This window comes from Lithobates pipiens, unplaced genomic scaffold (genome assembly GCF_037356315.1).
Source record: "Lithobates pipiens isolate NorthernLeopardFrog02 unplaced genomic scaffold, aLitPip1_a1.2 Scaffold_24, whole genome shotgun sequence".
Taxonomy (NCBI): Eukaryota; Metazoa; Chordata; class Amphibia; order Anura; family Ranidae; genus Lithobates; species Lithobates pipiens.
Window position 1 is genome coordinate 13199782 of NW_027507786.1, and position 26588 is coordinate 13226369.

Consider the following 26588-nt stretch of genomic DNA (forward strand, 5'->3'; position numbering starts at 1 on the left):
TAACATCTCAAGACTAGGCACAGGCTCCCCCAAGATGGTACCTGGAGCCCATGGCAGAGATGACGTTAAATTCAGTGCCAGATTCTATCTGTAGCCAATATTAAGATGCATTCATGTGACCGTTTTGCTTACTACCAGAGGAAGTAATTTAGTGGTCTTGGTCATCACTCCTAAGCAACATTAACCCAACTGAGTGACATCACTGCTCCTCAGGCAAGCAGCAGAAATCCCCGACCACCTACCACACCTGCCTACATTTGGTAACCCCAATGTACCTCTGCAGTGCAATGTGCAACTACACACTAGCATGCATTTAGATCCAGTGCCAAAAGTTCGACATTGTTATTGTGGTGCGTCAGTCAATCCAAATCAATGCATGCAATGCCACGTGTGCTACACCACAATGGACCACACTGTAGTATTTGGACCCTTATGTCGCGTACACACGATCGAATTGTCCGGCGTACTTAGTCCGATGAAACCCATTTCACCGGACAATCCAATCGTGTGTGGGTTTCAGCGGACTTTTCCAGCGTGAAGTCCGGCAGACTAAAAAAGTATTTTTGCACTCCAATCTTCCCGTCGGACTTGGGTTTCAGCGGACAATACGTTCGTCAGTATGCTAGTCTGGCGGACTAAGAATGACGCATGCTCAGAAGCAAGTACGAAAAAGGAAGCTATTGGCTACTGGCTATTGAACTTCCTTTTTCTAGTCCCGTCGTACGTGCTGTACGTCATCGCGCTAGCAAACGCCGGACTTTCTGTGTGTCCGTGTGTGGCCAAGTCCGTTCGGTACTATCCACCGGATTGTATGTCGGACTAAGTACGCAGGACAATTCGATCGTGTGTACGCGGCATAAAGTGATTTTGTAATATCAAAAATAGATGTGTGCACTGCCGAAAAATGTGTTTGTTTTTGTTTCATTTGTTTATTTAATTTTTTTCATCTTTCGGGTCATTCATTATGATCGCAGTTCGTAAATTCAAAAATTCGTAAATGTATAAATTTGAAAATTTGTAACTTCATCCATTAGTAAATTCAAAAATCCAAGAATTTGAAACAACGAAAATCCCCAAATTCTAAAGAATAACTATCTAATTAATAATAACTATTAAATTATAAGGTCCTTAATGTGCAGACAGGGTGATTGTAGTGATTTAATCAACGTTGCGAGGTGTTCACGGTGTTATATCAAAGTGCTGTTGACATCTCTTCCACCATACAATGGGAGTGCTTCACCGCGTGCGATACATCCCCCGTAGGGGGTTAAACTCACCAGACAATGTTGATAAAACCAGCCTTAAGGAGTAGTCACTCTTTAGGTATACCAAAATTCATACGTCATCCCTCAGGGGTCCCGCTTTCAGCAATGCTCCAAATTTGTCATAAAACAAAGCAAAGTGTGCACATAGCGTAATACCGTTTTATTTAAAAAAAGAGATTGCATAAGCCAATAAAATAACCCATTTAAATAACTGCGTACATTATTAATAAAAATCACCAGCATTCAAAATATGTGTGTTTCACCGGGTTTCCAGACACCAGAGAAGTCCACCTGTGTTCCGTTGTGTACACTGTGAATGACTTCCTTGTCTTTGGTTAGCGGTGGAGCGCACACCTTACTTCCGGGAGCGTCGTGTAGGCCACGCCCTGACGCGTTTTGTCATTTCCGACTTCGACAGAGTCAAGGAAGTCATTCACAGTGTACACAACGGAACACAGGTGGACTTCTCTGGTGTCTGGAAACCCGGTGAAACACACATATTTTGAATGCTGGTGATTTTTATTAATAATGTACGCAGTTATTTAAATGGGTTATTTTATTGGCTTATGCAATCTCTTTTTATTAAATAAAACGGTATTACGCTATGTGCACACTTTGCTTTGTTTTATGACAAATTTGGAGCATTGCTGAAAGCGGGACCTCTGAGGGATGACGTATGAATTTTGGTGGTCTGCACATTAAGGACTTTCTTTTTAGAGTTCATACATAAGTATTTATGAAAATATATTGGACTCCATATAGAGCGCTGTTTTAATACTGATATTCTCAGACCTATATTGATGAATTGTTTGTATTACTGGATTATATAATTACTATACTTTTTAAACGGCTGCTATTTTCACTCTGTCTGGTAGGTCATAATAGACCTGACAGATTTTATTCAGTCTGTTGGTTCTATTGGTATCATATATGCAGGCATATATGTAGGTATATATATGTATATATGTATATATATATATATATATGTATATTTTGGATCTGTGGTATAGTCCTCTTTTGGCGCTGAGTGGTGTATGATAGGCCGTTTTTGAAATATACCTGGTGTTTAGATTAAATTATAGGTATTGGAGTTTCCTTTAGAATTTGGCTGTTAGTGAACGTAACGAATATGAATTTATCCAAAGTTACGAATTATCCGAAATAATGAATGCCGCATCTAAACAAATGGAATGAAACGAATTAATAATAAATAATAATAATAAAAAGCTTTTATCATTATTATTATTAGCGTTATTTATTATTATTAATTCAATACGTTTCGATTTGTTTAGATATGGCATTTGTTATTTCTGATAATTCGTAACTGCAGATAAATTCGTTTTCGTTACGTTCACTAACAGCCAAATTTGAAAGGAAATTCCAATACCTATAATGTAATAGTTAGTCATTATTTCAGATTTTGAAATTTTCAGGTTTTTGGAATTTCTTATTTTCAAATTTATGAATGTTCAAATATTTGAATTTACGAATATTAAAAAAAAAATTGGTTAAAAAGGTTTTCATCCATTTGGATGTTTCCGAGCTAACAAATTTGTTGATATGCGTTAAAAAAAACGGATACGGAACTAAACGAATTGCACGTGTCTAATCAAAAATAATTCTAGAAACTCTGGTGGGCAGAGAGGTCCTGACAGCAATCTCTTGTAGAGCTACAGCCTCCAGAAGACTCGTCAGCATCCAACACTTCTGGGAATGTCAGGTGCCTGGCCCGCCACCATTGCATGTTGAGGTTCCATCCACCCCTAAAGTTGCCACATCATTCCTTTAAACCTGAGCACCTTTGAATTACACGGGTTCTGAGGTTCTGCAGCTAATTAAATGCAGATAAGGCACCAAGTGAGTTTAATTACCACCTATGTAGCCACAGAACCCATTAAATTAATATGTGTTCGGGTTTAAAGGGATGAGGTGGCAACCCTACCCACCTCCCTACATCATGACAAGACCAGGCATCCAACACTCCAAATGCTGTTGTGGATTCTGAGGGTGAGCTGCTCACAATTAGAAGCTGTAGCAATTCAGATAGACCCCACCTCTTTCCTGGCTGGAGGATGTCCAGCATCATCTGGCTACTCCCTCCCCAGCCTGACTGTCCCTGGCCCCGCCCCTTTCATTCATGGGATTTTAGTTCTTTCAATCATGGAGGCTCAGCTTAACATGTGGGTGTTGCCTAGGGTGGTCTGCATGCAAATGCAGACTGCCTAGGAACACCCACTGCTCCAGGCTGACCTCCACCCATCAAGGCATTTGATATTTGCATAATTTCTCCCAAGAGCCAGCAACAATGCTTGCATCAGGGCTGAAGGCTCTTGAGAGGACTACTGATGCAAGGTGCTGTGATGTGCTCAGGAAGCCATGTATGGTAGACATCTGGCCCCTCCCACGTGTTCAGGAAGCCATGTGTGGTAGACATCTGGCCCCTCCCACGTGTTCTGGAAGCCATGTATGGTAGACATCTGGCCCCTCCCACGTGTTCAGGAAGCCATGTATGGTAGACATCTGGCCCCTCCCACGTGTTCAGGAAGCCATGTATGGTAGACATCTGGCCCCTCCCAAGTGTTCAGGAAGCCATGTATGGTAGACATCTGGCCCCTCCCACGTGTTCAGGAAGCCATGTATGGTAGACAGCTGGCCCCTCCCACCAGCCATGATTTGCTTTGCATTGCATAGAGAAGCAAAAAGGACCCGGTGGTGACATCACCGGGACTAAGATAAGGTATGTAATAGAATCGGAAACATTTTATTTGAAAAAATCATATATAATATTGATGAGGGGGGAGGGAGGGACCAGGGAAGCAGAAATCTGAGTAAATTACACTTCACTTTTAACCACTTAAGGACCAAGCCTCTTTTTGAGATTTGTTGTTAACAAGTTAAAAAAAAAACATTTTTTTTTTTGCTAGAAAATTACTTAGAACCACCAAACATTATACATTTTTTTTCTAACACCCAAGAGAATAAAATGGCGGTTGTTGCAATACTTTCTGTCACGCCGTATTTGCTCAGTGGTCTTACAAGCTCACCTTTTTTTGGAAAAAATACACGTTTTTGAATTAAAAAATAAAACAACAGTAAAGTCAGCCCAATTTTTTTATATTGTGAAAGATAATGTTACACCAAGTAAACTGATACCCAATATGTCACGCTTCAAAATTGCACTCGCTCGTGGAATGGTGACAAACTGTTACCCTTAAAAATCTCCATAGGCGATGTTTAAAAAATTCTTTGAGTTGGAGGAGGGCATCGGAGCACGGCGGGAGGGGGTCCTGACGCCGTTAAAAGTGATCTTGCAGCGAATCTGCCACAGATACCACCAGGTCTGGACTGGACAGAAATTTGGCCCCAGACTCCATCCAGACCGGCCCCCTTACATCAGAGTGTCCCATCAGCAGCCCCCTTACATCAAAGTGTCCCATCAGCAGCCCTCTTACATCAGAGTGTCCCATCAGCACCCCCTTACATCAGAGTGTCCTATCAGCACCCCCTTACATCAGAGTGTCCCATCAGTAGCCCCCTTAGATCAGAGTGTTCCATCACCAGCCCCCTTACATCAGAGTGTCCCATCACCAGCCCCCTTACATCAGAGTCCCATCAGCAGCCCCCTTACATCAGAGTCCCATCACCAGCCCCTTACATCAGAGTCCCATCACCAGTCCCTTACATCAGAGTCCCGTCACTAGTCCCTTTCATCAGAGTCCCATCACCAGCCCCTTACATCAGAGTCCCATCACCAGCCCCCTTACATCAGAGTGTCCTCCCCCCACGTGTACTCACAGTTCTGAAGGCAGCTTCTCTTCTTCCTCTGTCCAGTCATGTGATAACAAGTGATAGGGGAGAGAGGAAGGAAAGTCGGGCAGCTGTCATCCTCCCCCTGCAGGCTGGAGGGAGCATAACGCCTAATGCTCTCTCCAGCATATGATGGAAGCTTCTCCTCCTGACAGGAGTGAAATCACGATCACTCACTGTCAGAGAGGAGCGGCTCCAGGACTGCACCTGACCGGCCCACTGAGCCATCGGCCCACCGGGAATCTCCCGGTAGTCCCAATGGCCAGTACATGCCTGGATACCACCATTATCGCAAAGTGGACCGCCGGCCGAAGAAGAAGATACCGGGGGTTATGGCAGCTAGCTGCTGCCATATCAACGATATTCCTCTTTAAAGTAAGGGCGTATATCGGCATGCGACGGTCCGGAAGTGGTTAAGGAATGTCTTTTAGACAATTACAATGTAATTTGATGAAGTCTCTCTCTTTTATTCCTGCAGCGCCGGTGTTTGTTAATAGATATTATGCAGCGGATATAAATTAGGCCGTTTAATGCCGGATAGGAACCCGTTCTGGACTAAGAGAAAACATTTGTGCCAAAACTACTCCATAAAATTTTCAGCGAGCAGTAAAGAGAAGAGTAGCCCAGATGCCATTAAATGTGATTATTGTCTAGTGTGTTCCAGGGCCTAATGTCATCAGTATAATTATACTGTATTACTTTGTTTACCAATAACTTTTATGGGGAAATCATGCGCAAGATCCAAATTTGTGGCCGCGCTTCTGCGTGTGAGCCTCGGCGATGAAAATTCTCAGTTCGCTATCTTTTTATTTCTTTATCATTTAGCCCTTTAAAGTGATCTCATGACGTGCCATGCAGGAGTGTTGTAGAGCAGGTTGACATAATAGAGACATTGTTTTTGCTCTATTGTTTTTTTTTTCCCAGCCATGTTACCATTGCTGAGTCATTAGCATTGGAACGTCTGCAGTTGTAGTATGTTTGGATTAAATGTCAGACAGGAAGTCAGGATAACCAAGCACTATAAACTCATAAATTGGAGGAACCCAAAATGATTTCACCGTGATGGCCTAACTCGTTCGTGACCAGAAGCCAGTGACATGTCGATGGCCGGACTAAATTTAGAATGTGTTAACTTTACAACAACTCTATGACTAATTAGAAAAGGTATTTTGCTTATCATCTAGTAAAGATACAGCACCAAATTCCTTGATAGATAAATAGAAATTTGAGGATGTATTTGTGATTTTTAAGGTGCACAATTAGAACAAAATCATCTGATCTGCAGGCTGGACACCAAAACTACTAGTGATCACCATGATTGGCTGTTGTGGCAATCTCATGATTGAAAATTGTGCTGATTGATTCCCTATTGTTAGTCTGAGAACTGCAGCTGTCAATAACGGCTAAATAATTTAGACCATTTTTTAAGACCATATAATTGGTGTGTATTTGGTAACATGCTTTGTAATAAATACTGTTCTTATAGCTTTTATTATTAACTGACAAATAGACTGTGTTCATTTAAACTTTTAAACTTTTTTAAAACTTATTTTTCTATGCATGCTTTCCAACACTGTATCTCTTTCTCTGTGCACTGTGGGCCCACACTGTGCCACCTGTGAGCTAGACACCAAAAATGCTAGGGATCACCATGATTAGCCTTTTATGGCGATTACATGATTGAAAATCATACTGATTGGTTCCCTATTGTTAGTCTGAGAACTGCAGCTACCTAAATATTTTGGACAGTTTTTGTAAGTCCATATAAGGTTTTTAATTAGTAACATGCTTTGTAGTGAATACACTGGTCATAGCTTTATTATTATCTGATAAAGGGACAAAAATTTGAATTTTTTTATTTTATGTATGTATTTAGTCAAACATAAAAAAAAAAAAGTATTTATTTATTTTTATATACTGTAACACTGTATCTCTTTCTCTGTGCACAGTGGGTGTACAAATAGAGAGTTACAGTGCCATCCGCAGGCTGAACAACAAAACCGCTAGGTATCACCATAATTGGTAATAATAAGTGGCAATCACATGATCAGAAAACGTGCTGGTTGGTTCCCTATTGTAAGCCTGGGAACTGCAGCTGTTAGTAATGCCGCGTACACACGATCAAACAATCGGGTGGAAAAGTCCGGCAAACTCAAGTCCGCCAGACAATCCCCCCGTTTGTAGCCTCCGGCATACTTTTTTGACCCGAAAGTACGGCGGACTTAGAAAGTAGTTTTGCACTCCAATCTTCCTGTCGGACTCGCATTTCGGCGGACAATCCGGCCGTGGGTATGCCAGTCCGCCGTACTTTGAAATGAACGGACTTTTCCCGCCCGGAGAAAAGTCCGCTCATTTCGAGCGGGTCTCCAGGTAGGCGGGGCCCGCGAAGGAGACGTCGCTGGCCCCGCCACCTGGTATGGACTTAAAGGGGAACCCCAACGCCGAAAAAATCGGCGTGGGGGTTCCCCCCAGGTCCACATCAGACCCTTGTCCGAGCACGCTACCCGGCCGGCCAGGAAAGAGGGGACAAGCGAGGCCCCCCCTCTTGAGCCATACCAGGTCGCGTGCCCTCAACATGGGGGGTGCCTTGGGGAAGGGGGGCCGCACCCCAAAGCACCTTCTGTTCTTCTCTTCTTCTCTTCAGATGTTGACTCGTCGTTCCCTCCGCTCACAATGACGGGGACCGGGCGGGCGGCGACTTATATAGGGACATCACCGGATGATGTCCCCGCCTATTACGCATCGCGTCGGAGCCATTGTGAGCGAAGCATGCGACGAGTCAACATCTGAAGAGAAGAAGAGAAGAAGAGAAAAACAGAAGGCTGTGGCGGCGGCGGCGACGGCGACAGAAGACCGGGCCACCGCCTGTAAAAGAGCAATAAGAAGGCTTGGTGGCCCGGCAGAAGAACCGAAGAGGGGGAGAAGACCCCAGAAGAGGGGGACAAGACCCCTGAAGTCGGAAGAAGAGGTCGGCGGTGAGGAAGAAAGCCGGGCTCCTCTGCTAGCAAAAGAGCTAGAAGAAGATAGCGGAGGAGTCCAGCGAGAAGACCCCCGAAGACGGAAGACCCCCGAAGCTGTGCAATAAACTATTTTTACCCTGTGTTGTGGTTTTTTTGTACTTTTTTTCACAGGTGAATGGGTAGGGGTACATTGTACCCCATACTCATTCACATAGGGTGGGGGCCGGTATCCGGGGGCCCCCTTATTAAAGGGGGCTCCCGGATTCCGATAAGCCCCCCCGCCCGCAGACCCCGACAACCAATGGGCAGGCCCTTGTCCTCATCAACTTGGGGACAAGGTGCTTTGGGGTGGGGGGCCACACGGCCCCCCTTCCCCAAGGCACCCCCCATGTTGAGGGCACGTGGACTGGTACGACTCAGGAGGGGGGGTGCTCGCTCGTCCCCACCCCTTTTCCTGGCCGGCCGGGTAGCGTGCTTGGACAAGGGTCTGATGTGGACCTGGGGTGAACCCCCACGACGATTTTTTCGGCGTTGGGGTTCCCCTTTAAGTCCATACCAGGTGGCGAGCCAGCTACGTCTCCTTCGCGGACCTCGCCTACCTGGAGACCTGCTCGAAATGAGCGGACTTTCCTCCGCATGTGTGGACGAGTCCGTTCATTTCAAAAGTAGGGCGGATAGTACGGCGGACTTAGTACGCCGTATTAGTCCTCTGAAAAACTGCCGCTTATGTATACACACTGGAATTCTTAACAACACTGTATCTCTTTCTCTGTGCACTGTGGCTACACAGAGAGTGCCATCTGCAGGCTGGACCCCAAAACTGCTAATGATCACATCATAAAAATTCACGCTGATTAGTTAATTTTTTTTTTTTCAGCTGTCAGTAACAATGACGTTTTAGTCAATCTAAATATTTTAGGCAGTTTTTTTTATATAGTGTTTGTATTTGGTAACATGCTTTTTAATAAATACTGTGCTCATAGTTTTAATTATTAGCTAATAAATTGACAAAAAATTGAAAGATGTACTTTTCTTGTCTTAGGTATAACTGTGTTCAGTCAAATGTTCTAACTCAAAGTCTTTTTTTATTATTTTTATACGCTGTAATACTTTCCAACACTGTATCCCTTTCTCTGTGCACAGTGGGTGCACAATAGAGATTTACAGTGCCATCTGCAGGCAGGACACCAAAACTGCTAGTGATCACCATGATTGGCTGTCATGGTGGTCATATGATTGGATATCGTGCTGATTGGTTGCTTATTGTTAGTCTGAGAACTGCAGCTGTCAGTAACAGCGACTTGTTAGACTACCCAACTAATTTAGACAGTTTTTTTTTTTAAACCATATAATGTTTTTATTTTTTTATTTTTTGGGTAACATGCTTTGTAAAAAAATAATCTACTCTATGCATACCTGTGTTCAGTTAAACATTTAATTTTTCAGAAATGTATTTAATTATTTTTATACACTGTAATACTTCCTAATGCCCCGTACACATGGTCAGACATTCCGATTACAAAATCCGTTGGATTTTTTTTCCGACGGATTTTGGCCCAAACTTTTCTTGCATATACACGGTCGCACAAAGTTGTCGGAAAATCCGATCGTTCAGAACGCGTTGACGTAGAACACGTACGGCGGGGCTATAAAGAGGGCAGTAGCCAATAGTTTTCATCTAGTAATTTATTCTGAGCATGTGTGGCACTTTGTCCGTTGGAATTGTCTACACGCGATCGGAATTTAAACGATCGGATTTTGCTGTCGGAAAATTTTAGATCCGGTTCTCAAACTTTGTGTGTCGGAAATTTCCGACGGAAAAAAGTTCGATGGAACCCACACGCGATCGGATTTTCCAACAACACGATCCGATCGCACATTTTCCCTTTTAAAGTGCGACCGTGCGTACGGGGCATTATACTTTCCAACACTGTATCCCTTTCTCTGTGCACAGTGGGTGCACAAATAGAGATTTACAGTGCCATCTGCAGGCAGGACATCAAAACTGCAAGTGATCACCATGATTGGCTGTCATGGTGATCATATGATTGGATATCGTGCTGATTGGTTCCTTATTGTTAGTCTGAGAACTGCAGCTGTCAGTAACAGCGACTCGTGAGGCTACCCAACTAATTTAGACAGTATTTTTTTTTTAAACCATATAATGTTTTTATTTATTTTTGGTAACATGCTTTGTAAAAAAATGATCTACTCATAAACAAACATTTAAAAAAAATGTTTTATTTTTTTTATTTTATGCATACCTGTGTTCAGTTAAACATTTTAATTTTTAGAAATGTATTTAATTATTTTTATATACTGTAATACTTCCTAACGCTGTATCTCTTTCTCTCTGCACAGTGGGTGCATAAATAGAGAGTTACATGGCTATCTGCAGGCTGGAGACCAAACCTTCTAGTGATTACCACAAATGGCTGTTCTAGAAACCACATGTTTAAAATTTGAGCTGATTGGTTCCCTATTGATCATCTGGGGCAGGGGTCTCAAACTGGCGGCCCTCCAGCTGTTGTAAAACTACAAGTCCCATGAGGCATTGCAAGGCTGACAGTTACAAGCGTGACTCCCAGAGGCAGAGGCATGATGGGACTTGTAGTTTTGCAACAGCTGGAGGGCCACCAGTTTGAGACCCCTGATCTGGGGACTGCATTTGTCAGTGACAACGGGCTCTCAGGAACTAGGAGCGCCCACAGCTGCATGTTGCTAATCTGCAGATGCAATGTAGATTAACAACATGCTAGCTGTGCCCAGGGTTGCCGCCTCATCCCTTTAAACCCGAACACATATTAATTCCACGGGTTCTGTGGCTGATTAAGGTGGTAATTAAACTCACTCGTCTGCATTAGATTAGACTCAGAACCCGAGTAATTCAAAGGTGTTCGGGTTTAAAGGGATGAGGTGGCAACTCTAGCTGTGCTTGAGAACAATAATCTGCAGATGCCAAGTTGTTCACTTTAAAGTGTATCTAAAGCCATTTTTTTTTTACATTTTTGATAGAAAAGCAAAAGATTCAAAGGCCTTTTAGGTTTTTCGGGCACGTGTGTCCAACTAGAGAGATTTCCCTTCATTTTCTGTCCTATATGCCGCGTACACACGAGCGAATTGTCCGGCGTACTTAGTCCGGCAAACAATCCGGCGGATAGTCCAGCGGACTTTCTACCGAACGGACTTGGCCACACACGGACACACGGAAAGTCCGGCGTTTGCTAGCGCGATGACGTACAGCACGTACGACGGGACTAGAAAAAGGAAGTTCAATAGCCAGTAGCCAATAGCTTCCTTTTTTCGTACTTGCTTCTGAGCATGCGTCATTCTTAGTCCGCCGGACTAGCACACTGACGAACGTATTGTCCGCTGAAACCCAAGTCCGGTGGAAAGATTGGACTGCAAAACTACTTTTTAAGTCCGCCGGACTTTACGCTGGAAAAGTCCGCTGAAGCCCACACACGATCAAATTGTCCGCTGAAATGCGTTTCGGCCGACTAAGTACGCCGGACAATTCGCTTGTGTGTACGCAGCATTAGACCCATCAGGGAGTAAGACATTTCTCCAAAGACGGACGAAATCCCCTTTTAGGTTAAAGGGAATGTGGATATCTTCTATCTCCCAATGGGGACATCAACAGGGGAAAGAGGTGAGTATCGGGACTATTACGGGGCACATGAGATGTTTTTTATATACATAGAAAATGGATATCAAGACAATAAGTCATATAAAAAATTTATTTAAAGAAAACATAAAAACATATAGGAAATCTCAAAATACAGTTGGTAGAGACACGTAAGGTGATTATTCAACTAGTTTCGCTTAATTGCTTCGTCAGGATAACACCTAAGTCTGCAGATATACAAGATTAATATGAACAAGTCATTAGTATCGATGAATACAAAACTTACATTTTAATAGATTACACAAATCTAGACAGTTTGTTGAGACATGGGAGACAATGTCATCATTACAATTAAACGTGGAGGAAATCCCCTTTTAGATGGTTGTCACCAGATCAGGCGTCCCCATTGGAAGATTCCCTTCTATTCCTGTAATGGTGACAACTCAAAATGTTTGGTTGTTGAAAACCAATAGTTCCCGAGACAAATAGAGGAGTGAATCTTCCAAAAAGGGGGGCACAATAAAAACCTGACAGGGGTTCTAACCTTCCTCTATGTTGGTTCAACTTCAGGGCCTTTGTCAGTGAGCTTTAGGCTTAAATCAATGGCGTCAGTTTGAATTGCTTCTGATATAATATTCATTCTGCCCCCCCCGAGTCAGTATCCCTGTGACTACTGATTGGCGTGTTCTGATCTGTCTGCGTGATCTGTGTTGGTTTATTTGCACCTGACACATTCTTCTCCTTGATCTCTTCCTAGAACACGATGATTGCGGCAATGGACACAGCAGCTGTGATGAGAACTCTATTTGTACCAACTCAGTACAAGGACACAGCTGCACGTGCAAGCCCGGATATGTGGGGAACGGCACCGTCTGTCAACGTAAGTCTATACAACCATTCTGTGTGGGGCTGTGTGCACATGGGCATTCTACCGCATTATAATTACTGCTCTGAGGTTTATCACGTTTAGCTCATGCTGGTATACCAAAAATGACTGAGCTGCTTTCTTGAACTGTCTCCATGTTACATAGTAGGTGAGGTTGAAAAAAGACACCAAATCCAACCTATGTGTGTGATTATATGTCAGTATTACATTGTATATCACTGTATGTTGTGATCATTCAGGTGCTTATCTAATAGTTTTTTTAAACGATCAATGCCCCCCTCGCTGAGACCACCGCCTGTGGAAGGGAATTCCACATCCTTGCTGCTCTTACAGTAAAGAACCCTCTATGCAGTTTAAGGTTAAACCTCTTTTCTTCTAATTTTATTGAATGCCCGTGTGTCTTATTAAACTCCCTTCCACAAAAAAAATGTTCTCCCTATTGTGGGGGTCACCAGTACAGTATTTATATATTGAAATCATATCCCCTCTCAAGCGTCTCTTCTCCAGAAAGAATAAGTTCAGTGCTCGCAACCTTTCCTCATGACTAATATCCTCCAGACCCTTTATTAGCTTTGTTGTCCTTCTTTGTAGTCGCTCCATTTCCAGTACATCCTTCCTGAGGACTGGTGCCCAGAACTGGACAGTATACTCCAGGTGCGGCCGGACCAGAGTCTTGTAGAGCGGGAGAATTATCGTTTTATCTCTGGAATTAATCCCCTTTATTATCTACTGGGACCCCCAGGTCCTTTTCCACCCTAGATCCCCCCAGAGGTTTCCCCCCCCCCCCCCCAGTGTATAGATTGCATTCATGTTTTTGCCACCCAAATGCATTATTTAAAATTTTTACCCATTGAACCTCATTTGCCATGTAGTTGCCCCTCCCCCATTCATTTGTTCAGATCTTCTTGCAAGGTTTCCACATCCTGTGGAGAAGTTATTGCCCTGCTTAGCTTAGTGTCATCCCCAAATACAGAGATTGAACTGTTTACCCCATCCCCATCCTCCAGGTCGTTTATGAAAAAATTAAATAGGATTGGTCCCAGCACAGAACCCTGGGGGACCCCACTACCCACCCCTGACCAATCCGAGTACTCCCCATTTATCACCACCCTCTGAACTCGCCCTTGTAGCCAGTTTTCAATCCATGTACTCACCCTATGGTCCATGCCAACGGACCTTATTTTGTACAGTAAACGTTTATGGGGAACTGTGTCAAATGCTTTTGCAAAATCCAGATACACCACGTCTACGGACCTTCCTTTATCTAGATGGCAACTCTCCTCCTCATAGAAGGTTAGTAGATTAGTTTGGCAAGAATGTTACTTCATGAATCCATGCTGATTACTGCTAATGATACCGTTCTCATTACTAAAATTTTGTATATAGTCCCTTATCATCCCCTCCGGGAGATTGCATACTATTGATGTTAGGCTAACTGGTCTGTAATTCCCAAGGATGCATTTTTGCCCTTTTTTAAATATTGGTGCTACATTGGCTTTTCTCTAATCAGCTGGTACTATTCCAGTCAGTAGACTGCCAGAAAAAATTAGGAACAATGGTCTGGCAATTACTTGACTGAGTTCCCTAGGCTGTCCCTTGGCTCTATTTCTATAGGTGTTACCAAATGTCTGCCGCAGCTTCTAAATTTCTACAAAATGCCTCCTGCAGCTTCTTATATCATACCAGTCACGGCTTCTAAATTCCTACCAAATGCTAGTCAAAGCTTCTGATTTTCCATCAAATGCCTGCTGCAGCTTCCAAATTCCAATCGAATGCCAGTCACAGCTTCTAAATTCCCACCAAATTCCTTCTGCTGCTTCTAAGGTACTGCCAAATGGCTACTGAAGCTTCTAAATTCCCACCAAATGCCATCTGTAGCTTCTAAGTTTCTGCCAAATGCCTGCTGCAGCTTTTAAATTCCCACCAAATGCTTTCTGCAGCTTCTAATTTTCCTGCCAAATGCCTGCTGCAACTTCTAAATTCCCACCAAATCCCATTTGCAACTTTAAAGTTCCTGCCAAATGCCTGATGCAGCTTCTAAATCCCCACCAAATGTCTTCTGCAGCTTTTAAGGTTCCTACCAAATGCCTGCCGCAGCTTCCAAATTCCCATCAAATGCCTTTTGTAGCTTCTAAGTTTCTGTCAAATGCCTTCTACATCTTTTAAGTTCCTGCCAAATGCCTTTTGCAGCTTCTAGTTACTGCCAAATGCCTTCTACAGCTTCTAAGTTCCTGCCCAATGCCTGCTGCGGCTTCTAAATTCCCGCCAGATGCCTTTTGCAGCTTCCGAGTTCCTGCCAATTGCCTTATGCAGCTTCTAAGTAGGGCCACATGCCTTCTGCAGCTTCCAAATTCCCACCAAATGCCTAAGTTTCTACCAAACACCTGCTTCGTTTTGGGAGTTTAGATCTGCTTTAAGCATTGATACATTGTGAACAGCTCCGTTGATTACCGCTAGAATCAATGCTTTGACTTTTATGTGAGGCAAATGTTCCATGTAGGTCAGATCCACAATGTGGAGGATTTAGAAGTTTTCCAGTACATGTAATTATGGGCACACGGGAAGAATTGGCGGCTCAGCCCTCTATTGTCTCGTCGATAGCGGGAGATCGGCGGAAAATGGACAGAATAATAACTTAATTTAGCCGCTCCGTGTACTGAGTAATGGCCCTTCTCTACTGTATTAATGGCACTGAGCTGGACAGCTCCCAGCTATTCATATCACCATATCTACATTTGGCAGAGCGCTGTCCCCCCGTAATAGCTTTGTGGTAACAATGCCCGGTGATAAAACGGAGCGGGAATTAAAGCGCCTGTTACTATTAAATTACATGGACTTTCCAGACAATAAATCAAGCCTTTCATTGAACTTGGAATAGTACCATTGTTGCAGCAAGAAAGACTTTTACAAACTTGGTATAAAACTTGGTATAAAAGGGGAAATCTTTGAGTGGCATTAGCGTGGAATCCCTCGTTATTGGTTAGTTGTCTGTGTCCAGAATCTCACCACCCACTATCTTTTTTTTTCTAGGGTCACCCTAAAATAAGAGTCCATTCACACTGAGCCGCGGGGGCATCGGCGGTAAAGCGGTGCTATTTTTAGCTCTATTCGGCTGCTAGCGGGGCGGTTTTAACCCCGAGCCACGGGGGCATCGGTGGTAAAGCTGTTTTATTTTTAGTGCTATTCGGCTGCTAGTGGGGCAGCCGCAGAAAAGAGGTTAAATCTGCCCGGAGCGTCATTTTGCTGGTGGTATTGCAGCGCTGCTCCATTGATTTCAATGGGGAGAAGCGGTGGAGCAGCGGTGGAGGAGCGGTGGAGGAGCGGTGAGCCTTCACCGCTTCAAAGAAGCTGCTGGCAGGAATTTTTGTGATGCCCTGCCAGCGCAGCGCTCCAGCATGAAGGCCCTCAGGCTTTCACACTGGAGTGCATGGAGCAGATTTTTTTCAGGCACTATACTGGCAGTATGAAAGGGGTATAAGAAGTGCCAGAGGAAGGACCTTCATGGCAGGATCACCAGGGACTATGTTATGAAAGCTGCAGATTAACCACTTCATTAGCGCTCTATAGCCCATATATATGGCTACAGCTTGGCTTTCTTTCTGGGAGGGTGTCCATGGACGTCCTCCCAGAACCACGATCCTGGGGCACTCATTCGTGCATTTTGTGACCACTGTGTCCTTAGGGCACAGCTGATCACAGATCGTGGTAAAAGGCCAATCACAGCTGATCACAGATCGTGGTAAAAGGCCAATCACAGCTGATCACAGATCGTGGTAAAGGGCTAATCACAGCTGATCACAGATCGTGGTAAAGGGCTAATCACAGCTGATCACGTGTAAACTGACTTGCCAGTTATCGGTAGTCTTTTCCCCTATACGCCGTGTAAGGAATGGATTGCTGATAACCGGCAAGGCTGTTAGCACATTGTTACACTGATAATCAAGGCACTGATCATTAGTATCCTGATTATCAGTGCAGCCCCTTCAGTGCCAATTAGTGCAGCTTATCAGTGCCCATCTCTGTAGCTTATCAGTGTCCATCAGTGCTGCCTATAAGTGCCGGTCCAACATTGCAGTTTATCAGTGCTCATTAGTGCCGCCTCATCAGTTCCCATCAATGCCACTCCATCAGTGCAGTTTATCAGTGGCCATTAGTCCCGCCTCATCAGTGCTTATCAGCGGTGCCTCATCAGTGCAGCCTCATGAGTACCCACATAGTTTTATATTTGCATAAAAATGCAAATGCAGGTCTGTTTTTACTAGAAGTTTGTATATAACAGCAGCAAATTGAGGGCCCTATAACAGGAGATCTAGTTTTAGTTACTTGTACAGGTGTATTTATTTATTTCACATAGCATTTCATCCACTGAAACTGGATGTAAAATCGTTCTGTGCAAATGGAGCAAAATCGAATGTTCTCTATAAATCAATTGTTATTCATTGACTAAAAAAAAGTGTGAGTGGGGAAAAGACCACAGTATGGACACAAGACTGTGCTGAGTATCATAGGAAATAAGTCCATAAGTCAGCTCCATTTAATGGGCATATTGTAGTATGTTCCCAAATACTACATTAGGGCCACTAAATGGTGCTGAGTATCTTAGGAAGTAAGTTTGCTCCTCCGCTCCACCTAGTGGCCATAATACAGTAAGTTGCCAAATACTACATCATGGCCACTAGGTAGTGCTGAGTATCATAGGGAATTAGTATGCTCCTCATCTCCATCTAGTTGTAATTAATGCAGTATGTTTCCAAATACTACATTATGGCCAATAGATGGTGCTGAGTGGTGGCGGCTGGTGGGGTTTTCCTTTGGGGGGCAGCAAACATAGGAAAACAAGCACCCCCCCCACCCGGGTGGCACTGGCAGCACTAACCCCCCCCCCCAACACCCCCTCAGGGGCCTGCAGCCCATGACTGACAGACATCCACCACCTCCCCTGGCCCGTGACATGGGATTGGAAGACATCCAGGCCAGTACTCCCCCTCCAGCCCGATCTAGGGCTGGGGCATCCTCTCCTCCTCTCATTTGTTGCGGGCAGCTGCTCCGGTGTCCACTTCTTCCGCAGCCTCTTCCACCTCCTCACTGTTACTCTCATGACCTGCCTCCTGATTGGTGGGGAGGAACTTTAGTGTGAAAATAGCGAACATTTATTTGCTATCGTCACACAATCGGTGCTTCAAAAGGCACCCGCCCCATCCCTGCAATTGTAAATTAGGGACGCCGGGCGCACGGATAGAGGGCGGCGGCGCCCGTGTGCCCACAATGCACAGGCCTTAACTGGTGCTGGGTATCTTAGGAAATAAGTGTGCTCCTCTTCTCCACCTAGTGGCCATAATGCATTATGTTGCTAAATACCACATTACGGCCCTAGATGAAGCTGAGTATTATAGGAAATAAGTATGTTCCCCAGCTCCATCTAGTTGCCATAATACAGTATGTTCCCAAATATTACAGTATGCCAACTAGATGGTACTGAGTATCATAGGAAATAGGTTTTCTCCTCAGCACCATCTAGTGACCATAATGCAGCATGTTCCCAAATACCACATTATGGCTGTGACCCTGGACTGCTTTGTGTGCCACTCAAGCCCCCTGGAACGGGGTGTGAATCCCAAGCATCCACCCCTGGGAGTACCAACAAGGGAGGGAGCTCATCCCAGCTCCTTCAATCACTGGCAGTCAAGAAAGGACGCCTCGGGAGCCGCACAACCGCACTGTCCCTAAACTAGATGTATGAATGGTAACCTCAGCCTGGACTCCGACCAGGCCATGCCCCCAATGCGATTCACTCCACCCCCTCAGAGCACAGGCATGGAGATCACATTATGGCCACATAATGGATACTAGATGGTGCCGAGTAGTATAGGAAATAAGTCTGCTCCTCAGCTCCATCTAGTGGCCTTGATACGGTATGTTCTTAAATACCACTTTATGGCCATTAGATGGCGATGAGTGTTATAGTAAATTAATCTGCTCCTCAGCTCCATCTAATGGCCTTGATACAGTATGTTCTTAAATACCTCTTTATGGCCATTAGATGGCGATGAGTGTTATAGTAAATTAATCTGCTCCTCAGCTCCATCTAATGGCCTTGATACAGTATGTTCTTAAATACCTCTTTATGGCCATTAGATGGCGATGAGTGTTATAGTAAATTAATCTGCTCCTCAGCTCCATCTAGTGGCCTTGATACAGTATGTTCTTAAATACCACTTTATGGCCATTAGATGGCGATGAGTGTTATAGTAAATTAATCTGCTCCTCAGCTCCATCTAGTGGCCTTATGCAGTATTTTCTGAAATACCACTTTATGGCCATTAGATGGCGATGAGTGTTATAGTAAATAAATATGCTCCTCAGCTCTATCTAGTGGCCACAATCTAGTATGTTCCCATTCACACTGAAAGAATTTACATGCAATGGTGAATGGAGAAAATCTCCGCAATGCTTTTTATAAATATACCCCGTAAAAGTTGGACCTTCTCGTTTTATGATGGGCCTTTTTTTTCACAGCAGGAAAGGCCCATCGCCTCAAAAAAGTCCAACGTCTGTCTCCATACGGGCGACTCTTGACTTTTTATTCCTACTTTTCTTTCTGGCCTTTTCTAAAAATATTATTAGCGAAACCCGCTCAGCGGTGCCTCAAAGCAGCTCATAATCTATCAACTTCCACTCCCCGGTCTGTTATTAAAAGCCAGTTCAAACCTTCTTATGCGCATCTCCTCCCGTGCTGCCGCTGACCTTTTAACTTCAGACATGAATTCCTCGGCGTTATTACCTCTCCTTCCCTCCAGTGGAACGCCTTACTAAATCATTGACTTTACTCTTCTTTTCTTTTGTCTTGCTCTTTTCTTTTTTATGCCTTTTTGTATTTTTTTTTTATTTTTATTTTTTTCTTAGTTTCATACATGCAGTACGGCTAACGCCTGCCAAGACCATCATGGCATTCTTTATTGTGTGTTGACCAGGCCAGTCGGGTTACTCACTAGTTTATGCCGTCAGTTTTGAAATTAAAATGAGTGCTTTTGAATTTCTTTCTTTTCCCTTCACGAAACAGACGTTTTCTTGCGTGAAATAAATGCGATAAAATAATGGACATTGATTGATTGATTAAACAAAAAAAAAAAAAAAAAGGGCAGAGTAGATTTTAACACAAACCTTGCAGTCCACAGCAGCTAAGAGCTATATAGAAGTCCCCACCAACAACTCATTGTAAAGTGCTAGGACAAAAAAAAACACAAAACCATTAACAAAAATAAAAAAAAGGACCTCCATGGATGCCCTACGGGTGGGAAGTAATTAAGGCCAGTCGGGGTGAAATGTGTCAGGAGGGTGGCCTAAGTCAGGGTCTGTGTTTTGGAAGCCAGCTGCATTGAATAAACCTTTAAGTGTGATCTTAACAATGTGTATCTGTGCCCTCGTCTAATCATTTAAGGCCAATCGTGGTGAAACGCATCAGTAGTGTGTGGACTAAGGCAGATTCTGTGTTTTGGAAGCTAGCTACAGTGAATAAACTGTACAACATTGTGATATTAACAGTGGGTGGCTGTGCCCCCTCGCTAAATGGTAGAGGTTTAAGGCTAATCATGATGAAACGCGTCAGTGGCATGGCCGGGTCTGTGTTTTGGAAACCAGCTGCATTGAATAAACCTTACAGCGTGATCTTAACAATGTGTGGCTGTGCCCTCAGCTTTTTGCTAAATATACCGAGCAGGACAAGCTGCGAAAGCCAACACCTGATGCAGCAATAGGACCTGAGAAGCAGTTCAGCAGAACTTTGATCTCTGCAGTTTTTTTTGGTGGGATTTCTACAGTGAGTACCTTGGATCCTTCTCCTAGGGGACCATATCCCTTTCCATGGGATCCTGGGAAAGCTGAGGACCCGGAAGCTGGTGAAAATGAGGCTCACACTTTTTTTTTTTGGATGATGGGAATAGGGGTGTGGGGGGGGGCATAGCTTTATAGCTCTTAGTTGCTACAGGTTTACTTTAAGGAGGAACAATGGAGAATACATTTCAACCCTTTCACCTGCTTCATGTAAAATAGTAAATACCACTTTATGGCCATTAGATGGCGATGAGTGTTATAGTAAATTAATCTGCTCCTCAGCTCCATCTAGTGGCCTTATGCAGTATTTTCTGAAATACCACTTGTACCTGTGCAATCAATTCTTATAGGTCAGCCTTTCTCAACCTTTTTTAGTCCAGAGGAACCTTTAAACAATTTTCAGACCTCAAAGGAACTCTGACTAAAACCAATCAATCGGGAGTCAATGGCCCCTTACCTTGGTGGTCATTAGAAATAATGCAACCCTTACAGAAAGCTAAAAAATATAATTAGTGTCATGCTGCTGACTTTGCCAAGTGATGATGGTCCCTTAACTATGCAGGTACCATCAAATGCAACATCAGCAAGCCACAGGTCAAGGAACACCGAGCAACCTTTGGAGGAACCATAGGATTTCACAGAACCCTGGTTGAGAGTGGTTAATACGGTTGATATGGTTTCAAATTTGTGTGGACTTTTTGTGTGGGCTTACCATCATCGTGTTCATGCCTCAATCTGTATTTGTAGCTTTGCATTTCAATATATACAATATATATAGTAACTGGGCTGCTCTATGTTACAGTGCCAGAAGAGTCAAGAGTCTGGTTTCACCCAAAATCCCCCCCCCCCCCCATGTAGGTTAAGGGGCTCTGGGAAGTCTGTTCTGAGCAGAGAAAACTGGCTGTGCAATTTTCTCTAGAATGGGTAATCCTGGATTAGGTCCTGGAGCTCAGAGGCTTTGTAGAGTCTTAGGTGGGATAATGCCTCTAACCCTGAGTCCACATTTTGCAAGCAATCAGCATTCTGATGGTACAGGTGTACAGCTTTCTCAGGATAAGGGCTGGCTATGGTTCAAGGTGTCATTCTCTCAAGGAGACCATTGTGCTGCCAAAGAACAGCAGGTGCATGGAAAGGCTAGAATTGGGTATCTGTTGGCTGCACTGACCAGGCAGCCACCTGGAGGACACAGTTGCTGCAGGAACAGTGTGGTGGCACTGTCGTCTTCTGGCTGAAGAAGCCTTACTCCAATAGGCTGAGAGCCAGTGTGGCCTGAGTTTGGTTACTTTATAGCCAGGAAGCTGTAAATTTGCGTTGGATACTGTGTGATTATGAAGCCCATGGGTGGGAAATTGGAGTGTAAGCCCTTGTACACACGGTCGGAGAATCTGTCGGAATGAGTCTTATCGGACCGTGTCGTCAGATAATCCGACTGTGTGTGGTATGCATCGGACTGATTCCGCCCGAATCTCCGTCTGACCCAATTTTCCAACATGTTGGAAATATTTCCCGACCAACTGGGCCAGACGGACCTAATCCGATCATGTGTAGAGCATTTTCATCGGACCAAGTGCCACGCATGCTCAGATCAAATTCCTACATCAAAGCTATTGGCTACTAGCCTGAATGTAGTCCCATCGTAACGAAATTACATCACCACGTTCTGAAAGATCGGATTTTTCGCCAACTTGGCCCGACCGTGTGCATGCAACAGTTTCGGAAACACAATCCATCGGACTAAATCCGACGGGCAAAATCCGACGGATTTGGTTGGCAAAATCTCCGACCGTGTGTACAGGGGCTAAGGGTCACTTAGAAAGCCCTTAAATAAATCTTGGCAGGTAGACTGTGCCCTTAAAAGCTCTACTATCAGCTCTAATCTTCACAAATACAGGCCTCATACTCATGGCCATGCAGGTGCCGTACAGTGTGCAGAGCCTGCATAATCACTTTCCCAGGACTTTGTTTTTGCATATGAGTTGGGTTAAAAGATGTGCAGTAATGTGGCGGGGGGCAGGCATGTACTGGCCATTGGGACTACAGGGAGTTTCCCGGTGGGCCGATGGCTCGGTGGGCCGATGGCTCAGTGGGCCGGTTTCAGTGACAAAGTAATGGCTGCGCGGCTCGCCCTCAACTTCACGCAGTGATGTGAGAAAGATGAGAAAAATACAGAGGAGAATAAGTGAAATAATAAAAGAGGTTAGTGAGGACCCCTTATGTTATACTACTTATGTTTTTTTGCACAATTGCGTATAGTTTTATAAACTGTTTTTGTGATTGTTTGCAAAATTAAAGTGGGCTGGTCTGGATGAAGTCCAGGGCCAAATTTTTGTCCCAGTCCAGCCCTGGCGGGGGGGTCACGCTAAGCACCTGTACTTACTTGAACCTATACTCTGAATGCATAATCATGTATAAGCACATCTTCTACCATCTAAATCAGTGATGGCGAACCTTGGCACCCCAGATGTTTTGGAACTACATTTCCCATGATGCTCTGGCACTCTGCAGTGTACTGGAGCATCATGGGAAATGTAGTTCCAAAACATCTGGGGTGCCAAGGTTCGCCATCACTGATCTAAATAAACAGGTCCCACAGGCTCTGTAGTGTCTGCACATTGTGTGGACCCTGTACAGCCATGTACCTGAGGCCATATAACCTGAACAACACATTTACATTTATGGCCTAATATATATGAACACCCCTCCTACTGACTGAGTTTAGGTCTTTCCACTGAAGGATACTGTTTAATATAATTTAATATAATATAATTTAATATAATTTTAGTTTATTGCTTATTTGAGTAGCTGCCAAGGAAACAGACATCGACTCAAGTCAAAAGAATTAAAATATCTTTACCAATGCTTAAATATTGGCTAAAAAAAAACACAAAAATAAAACAATATTGCTAACAACAACCAATTATTCTAATCTAGAGGCTGATCATATAACAATTTTATGCTACAAAAAAATGGCAACTGATTGCACACAAGATGCCGACTCACTGTGACCGAAACTAAAGCGGGTAATATCAGATGGGTTCAGCTCTGCTCTCCACTCACAGGAGAGGTTCCTAATGCCGCGTACACGCGATCAAATTGTCCGGCGTACTTAGTCCGCCGAAACGCATTTCAGCGGACAATTCGATCGTGTGTGGGCTTCAGCGGACTTTCTCAGCGTAAAGTCCGGCGGACTTAGGCCGCGTACACACGCGGGGACTGTTCGCCCAACTTTGTCCGTCAAACAGTTTCGGCAAACAGTCCGCTCAAAATTAAACATGGCCACACACGACAAACGAACAGTTTGCTGAAACCGTGCGCGATGACGTGAACGGCACGTACGACGGGACGAAAAATACGACGTCCTATACACTGCATTATAACTTTCGGCGTGTAAATCCTTTCTGAGCATGCGCGGAACTTAGTTTGACGAACAAGCCTACACACGGGCAGACTGTTCGCTGAAACAAAGTTTCAGCGGACAGTTTTTCGGAATTTCCGAAAAACCTTGTTCAGCGAACTGTTCGCTGAAACTGTCCGCTGAAAGCCCACACACGAGCGGACTGTCCGCCGAAACACTGTTCAGCGGACAAAGTTGGGCGAACAGTCCCCGCGTGTGTATGCGGCCTTAGAAAGTATTTTTGCAGTCCAATCTTTCCGTCGGACTTGGGTTTCAGCGGACAATACGTTCGTCAGTATGCTAGTCCGGCGGACTAAGAATGATGCATGCTCAGAAGCAAGTACGAAAAGGAAGCTATTGGCTACTGGCTATTGAACTTCCTTTTTCTAGTCCCGTCGTACGTGCTGTACGTCATCGCGCTAGCAAACGCCGGACTTTCTGTGTGTCCGTGTGTGGCCAAGTCCGTTTGGTAGAAAGTGCGCCGGACTATCCGCTGGATTGTTTGCCGGACTAAGTACGCCGGACAATTAGATCGTGTGTATTTGAAAGGGTTGAGCTCCACCGAGTTTTCCCAGGCTGAGATAATGCCATCAGTCTACTGCATGCAGCAGGAAGCATTTCCTCAGTCTCCCCCTCCAGTGATCTAACTGCAAGATTGTAACAACTCACAAGGTGAGAGGCTGTAACATTGGCTGATCTATGTCGGGCATTTGTAAATGCAGTCAAGAGCTACAAAGGCATCAGGGTTTACATGATCATATCATCTCTGACCTGGCATAGATTAGGAAGTACCTTCCATATATACACCCACCTGACACTTTATTAGGTACAGCATGCTAGAACTGGGGTTGGACCCCCTTTTACCTCCAGAACGGTCTTAATTCTTTGTGGTATAGATTCAACAAGGTGTTGGAAACATTTTGCCCCATAGTGACCTGATAACATCACGCAGTTGCTGCAGATTTGTCGGCTGCACATCCATGATGCCAATCTCCCGTGTGTTGCCAGGACATGGCGCGCCCCCGATCTCTGTAAAGAGCCACAGCTGCGGCACTTTAACCATGTGATCGACTTTGTCCAATACCAGCCGGTCATATGTAAACACGGAAATGCCGGTAATCGACTCTCATCGCCTCACACTGACAGAGTGTGTGGCGAGGAGAGCCAACCAGCGGCATCTCCTTGCAGGGGACATCGAGACATGTAATCAGGGCACTGATTATCAGTGTCCTGATTACAATAAAGCCCACCAGTGCCATCAATCAGTGCCCATTAGTGATGCCAGTCAGTGCTGGCTATCAGTGCCGCCTATCAGTGCTGCCCATCATCGCTGCTCATCAGTGACACCCATGAATGCCCATCACTGCCACCCATCAGTGCTCATCAGTGCTGCCTATCCATGCTGTCTATCAGTGCCCACCAGTGCCATCTATCAGTGCCCATCAGTGCCACATATCAGTGTCCATAAGTGTGGAATATTAGTGCCTCCTCATCAGTGCCACCTAACCAGTGCCCATAATGATGCCACCTCATCAGTGTCGCCTATCAGTGCTGCCCATCGATGCCCATCATCGCTGCTTATCAGTGCCACCCATCAATGCACATCAGTGCCGCCCATCAGTGCTCATCAGTGCTGCCTATCCATGCTGTCCAACAGTGCCCACCAGTGTGGCCTATCAGTCCCCATTGTTGTCGCCTCATCAGCACCAAAATTTACTGACAATTTACTGACAGAAGCTCTGCAATGAGCATGCTCACAATTTTCTGTCATTTATTATTGATATATTACTTGTAACCCTCCTTAGTACTTCATGGGGCCATTCCGCTTTATATTGTTTCGTTTTCTCTGCTATGTCACCTGATCTTGGTTCCATTCTTGTATTTTCAATAAAATATTAAAAACGAGAAAAGGGTCCTGTGCGTCTTTGGCTCAGTTTCAGGTCCGCATTCTGGCAAAAATTGGGATCTGATTTACCCCTGAAAGTCCACACCTCCCAACTTTTTTAAATGGGAATGAGGGACACCTATCAGCAAAAGTATTCAGACATAGGACACACCCCCTGCCACGCCCCCTTAAAGGAGAATTGTACAAAAAAATCAGGGACATTTGGGAGCTGTGCTGAAACAGAGAACAGGGACGCATGGGACCCCCTGCAATGAACCCGGCCTGATAGTCCAGGAAGTAGACGTTGTCCTTGGATGATGCCCAGCAGAGAAAAGCAGGTGAAGGATTGTGCTGCACTGTGATTTCTGTGAGCGGTATTAAATACCCGGATGTGTTTTAACCACTTACAGCCCGGAAGATGTCCCCCCTTAATGACCAGGCCATTTTTTGCAATACGGCACTGCGCCGTTTTAATGGACAATTGCGCGGTCGTGCGACGTTGTACACAAACAAAACTGACGCCCTTTTTTTCCCCACAAATAGAGCTTTCTTTTGGTGGTATTTGATCATCAAATTTTTGCACTATAAACAAAAAAAAACGACAATTTTGAAAAAAACAACTACAATATTTTTTACATTTTGCTATAATAAATATCCAAAAAAATAAAAAATGTTTTCAGCAGTTTAGGCCAATATGTATTATTCTACATATTTTTGATAAAAAATTGCAATAAGCATATACTGTATTCTTTGATTTGTGCAAAAGTTATAGCGTCTACAAAGTAGGGCATAGATTTATGGCATTTTTATTATTTTATTTTTTACTAGTAATGGCGCAGATCTGCGATTTTTAGCGGGACTGCGACATTGCAGCCGACAGATCGGACACTTTTGACACTTTTTTGGGACCATTGATATATTTATATATTTATA

The 26588-nt window shown here is 44.3% G+C and overlaps 1 protein-coding gene across 1 annotated transcript in view; it reads left to right on the forward strand.

Moving 5' to 3' along the window:
- The window catches only part of NELL1 (neural EGFL like 1), a 1213537-nt gene that overhangs the window by 840718 nt on the left and 346231 nt on the right, over positions 1-26588 (forward strand). The window contains exon 14 of the mRNA XM_077453437.1: positions 12418-12540. Coding sequence (XP_077309563.1) covers positions 12418-12540 — 123 coding nt within the window. The remainder of the gene's footprint in view (positions 1-12417; positions 12541-26588) is intronic.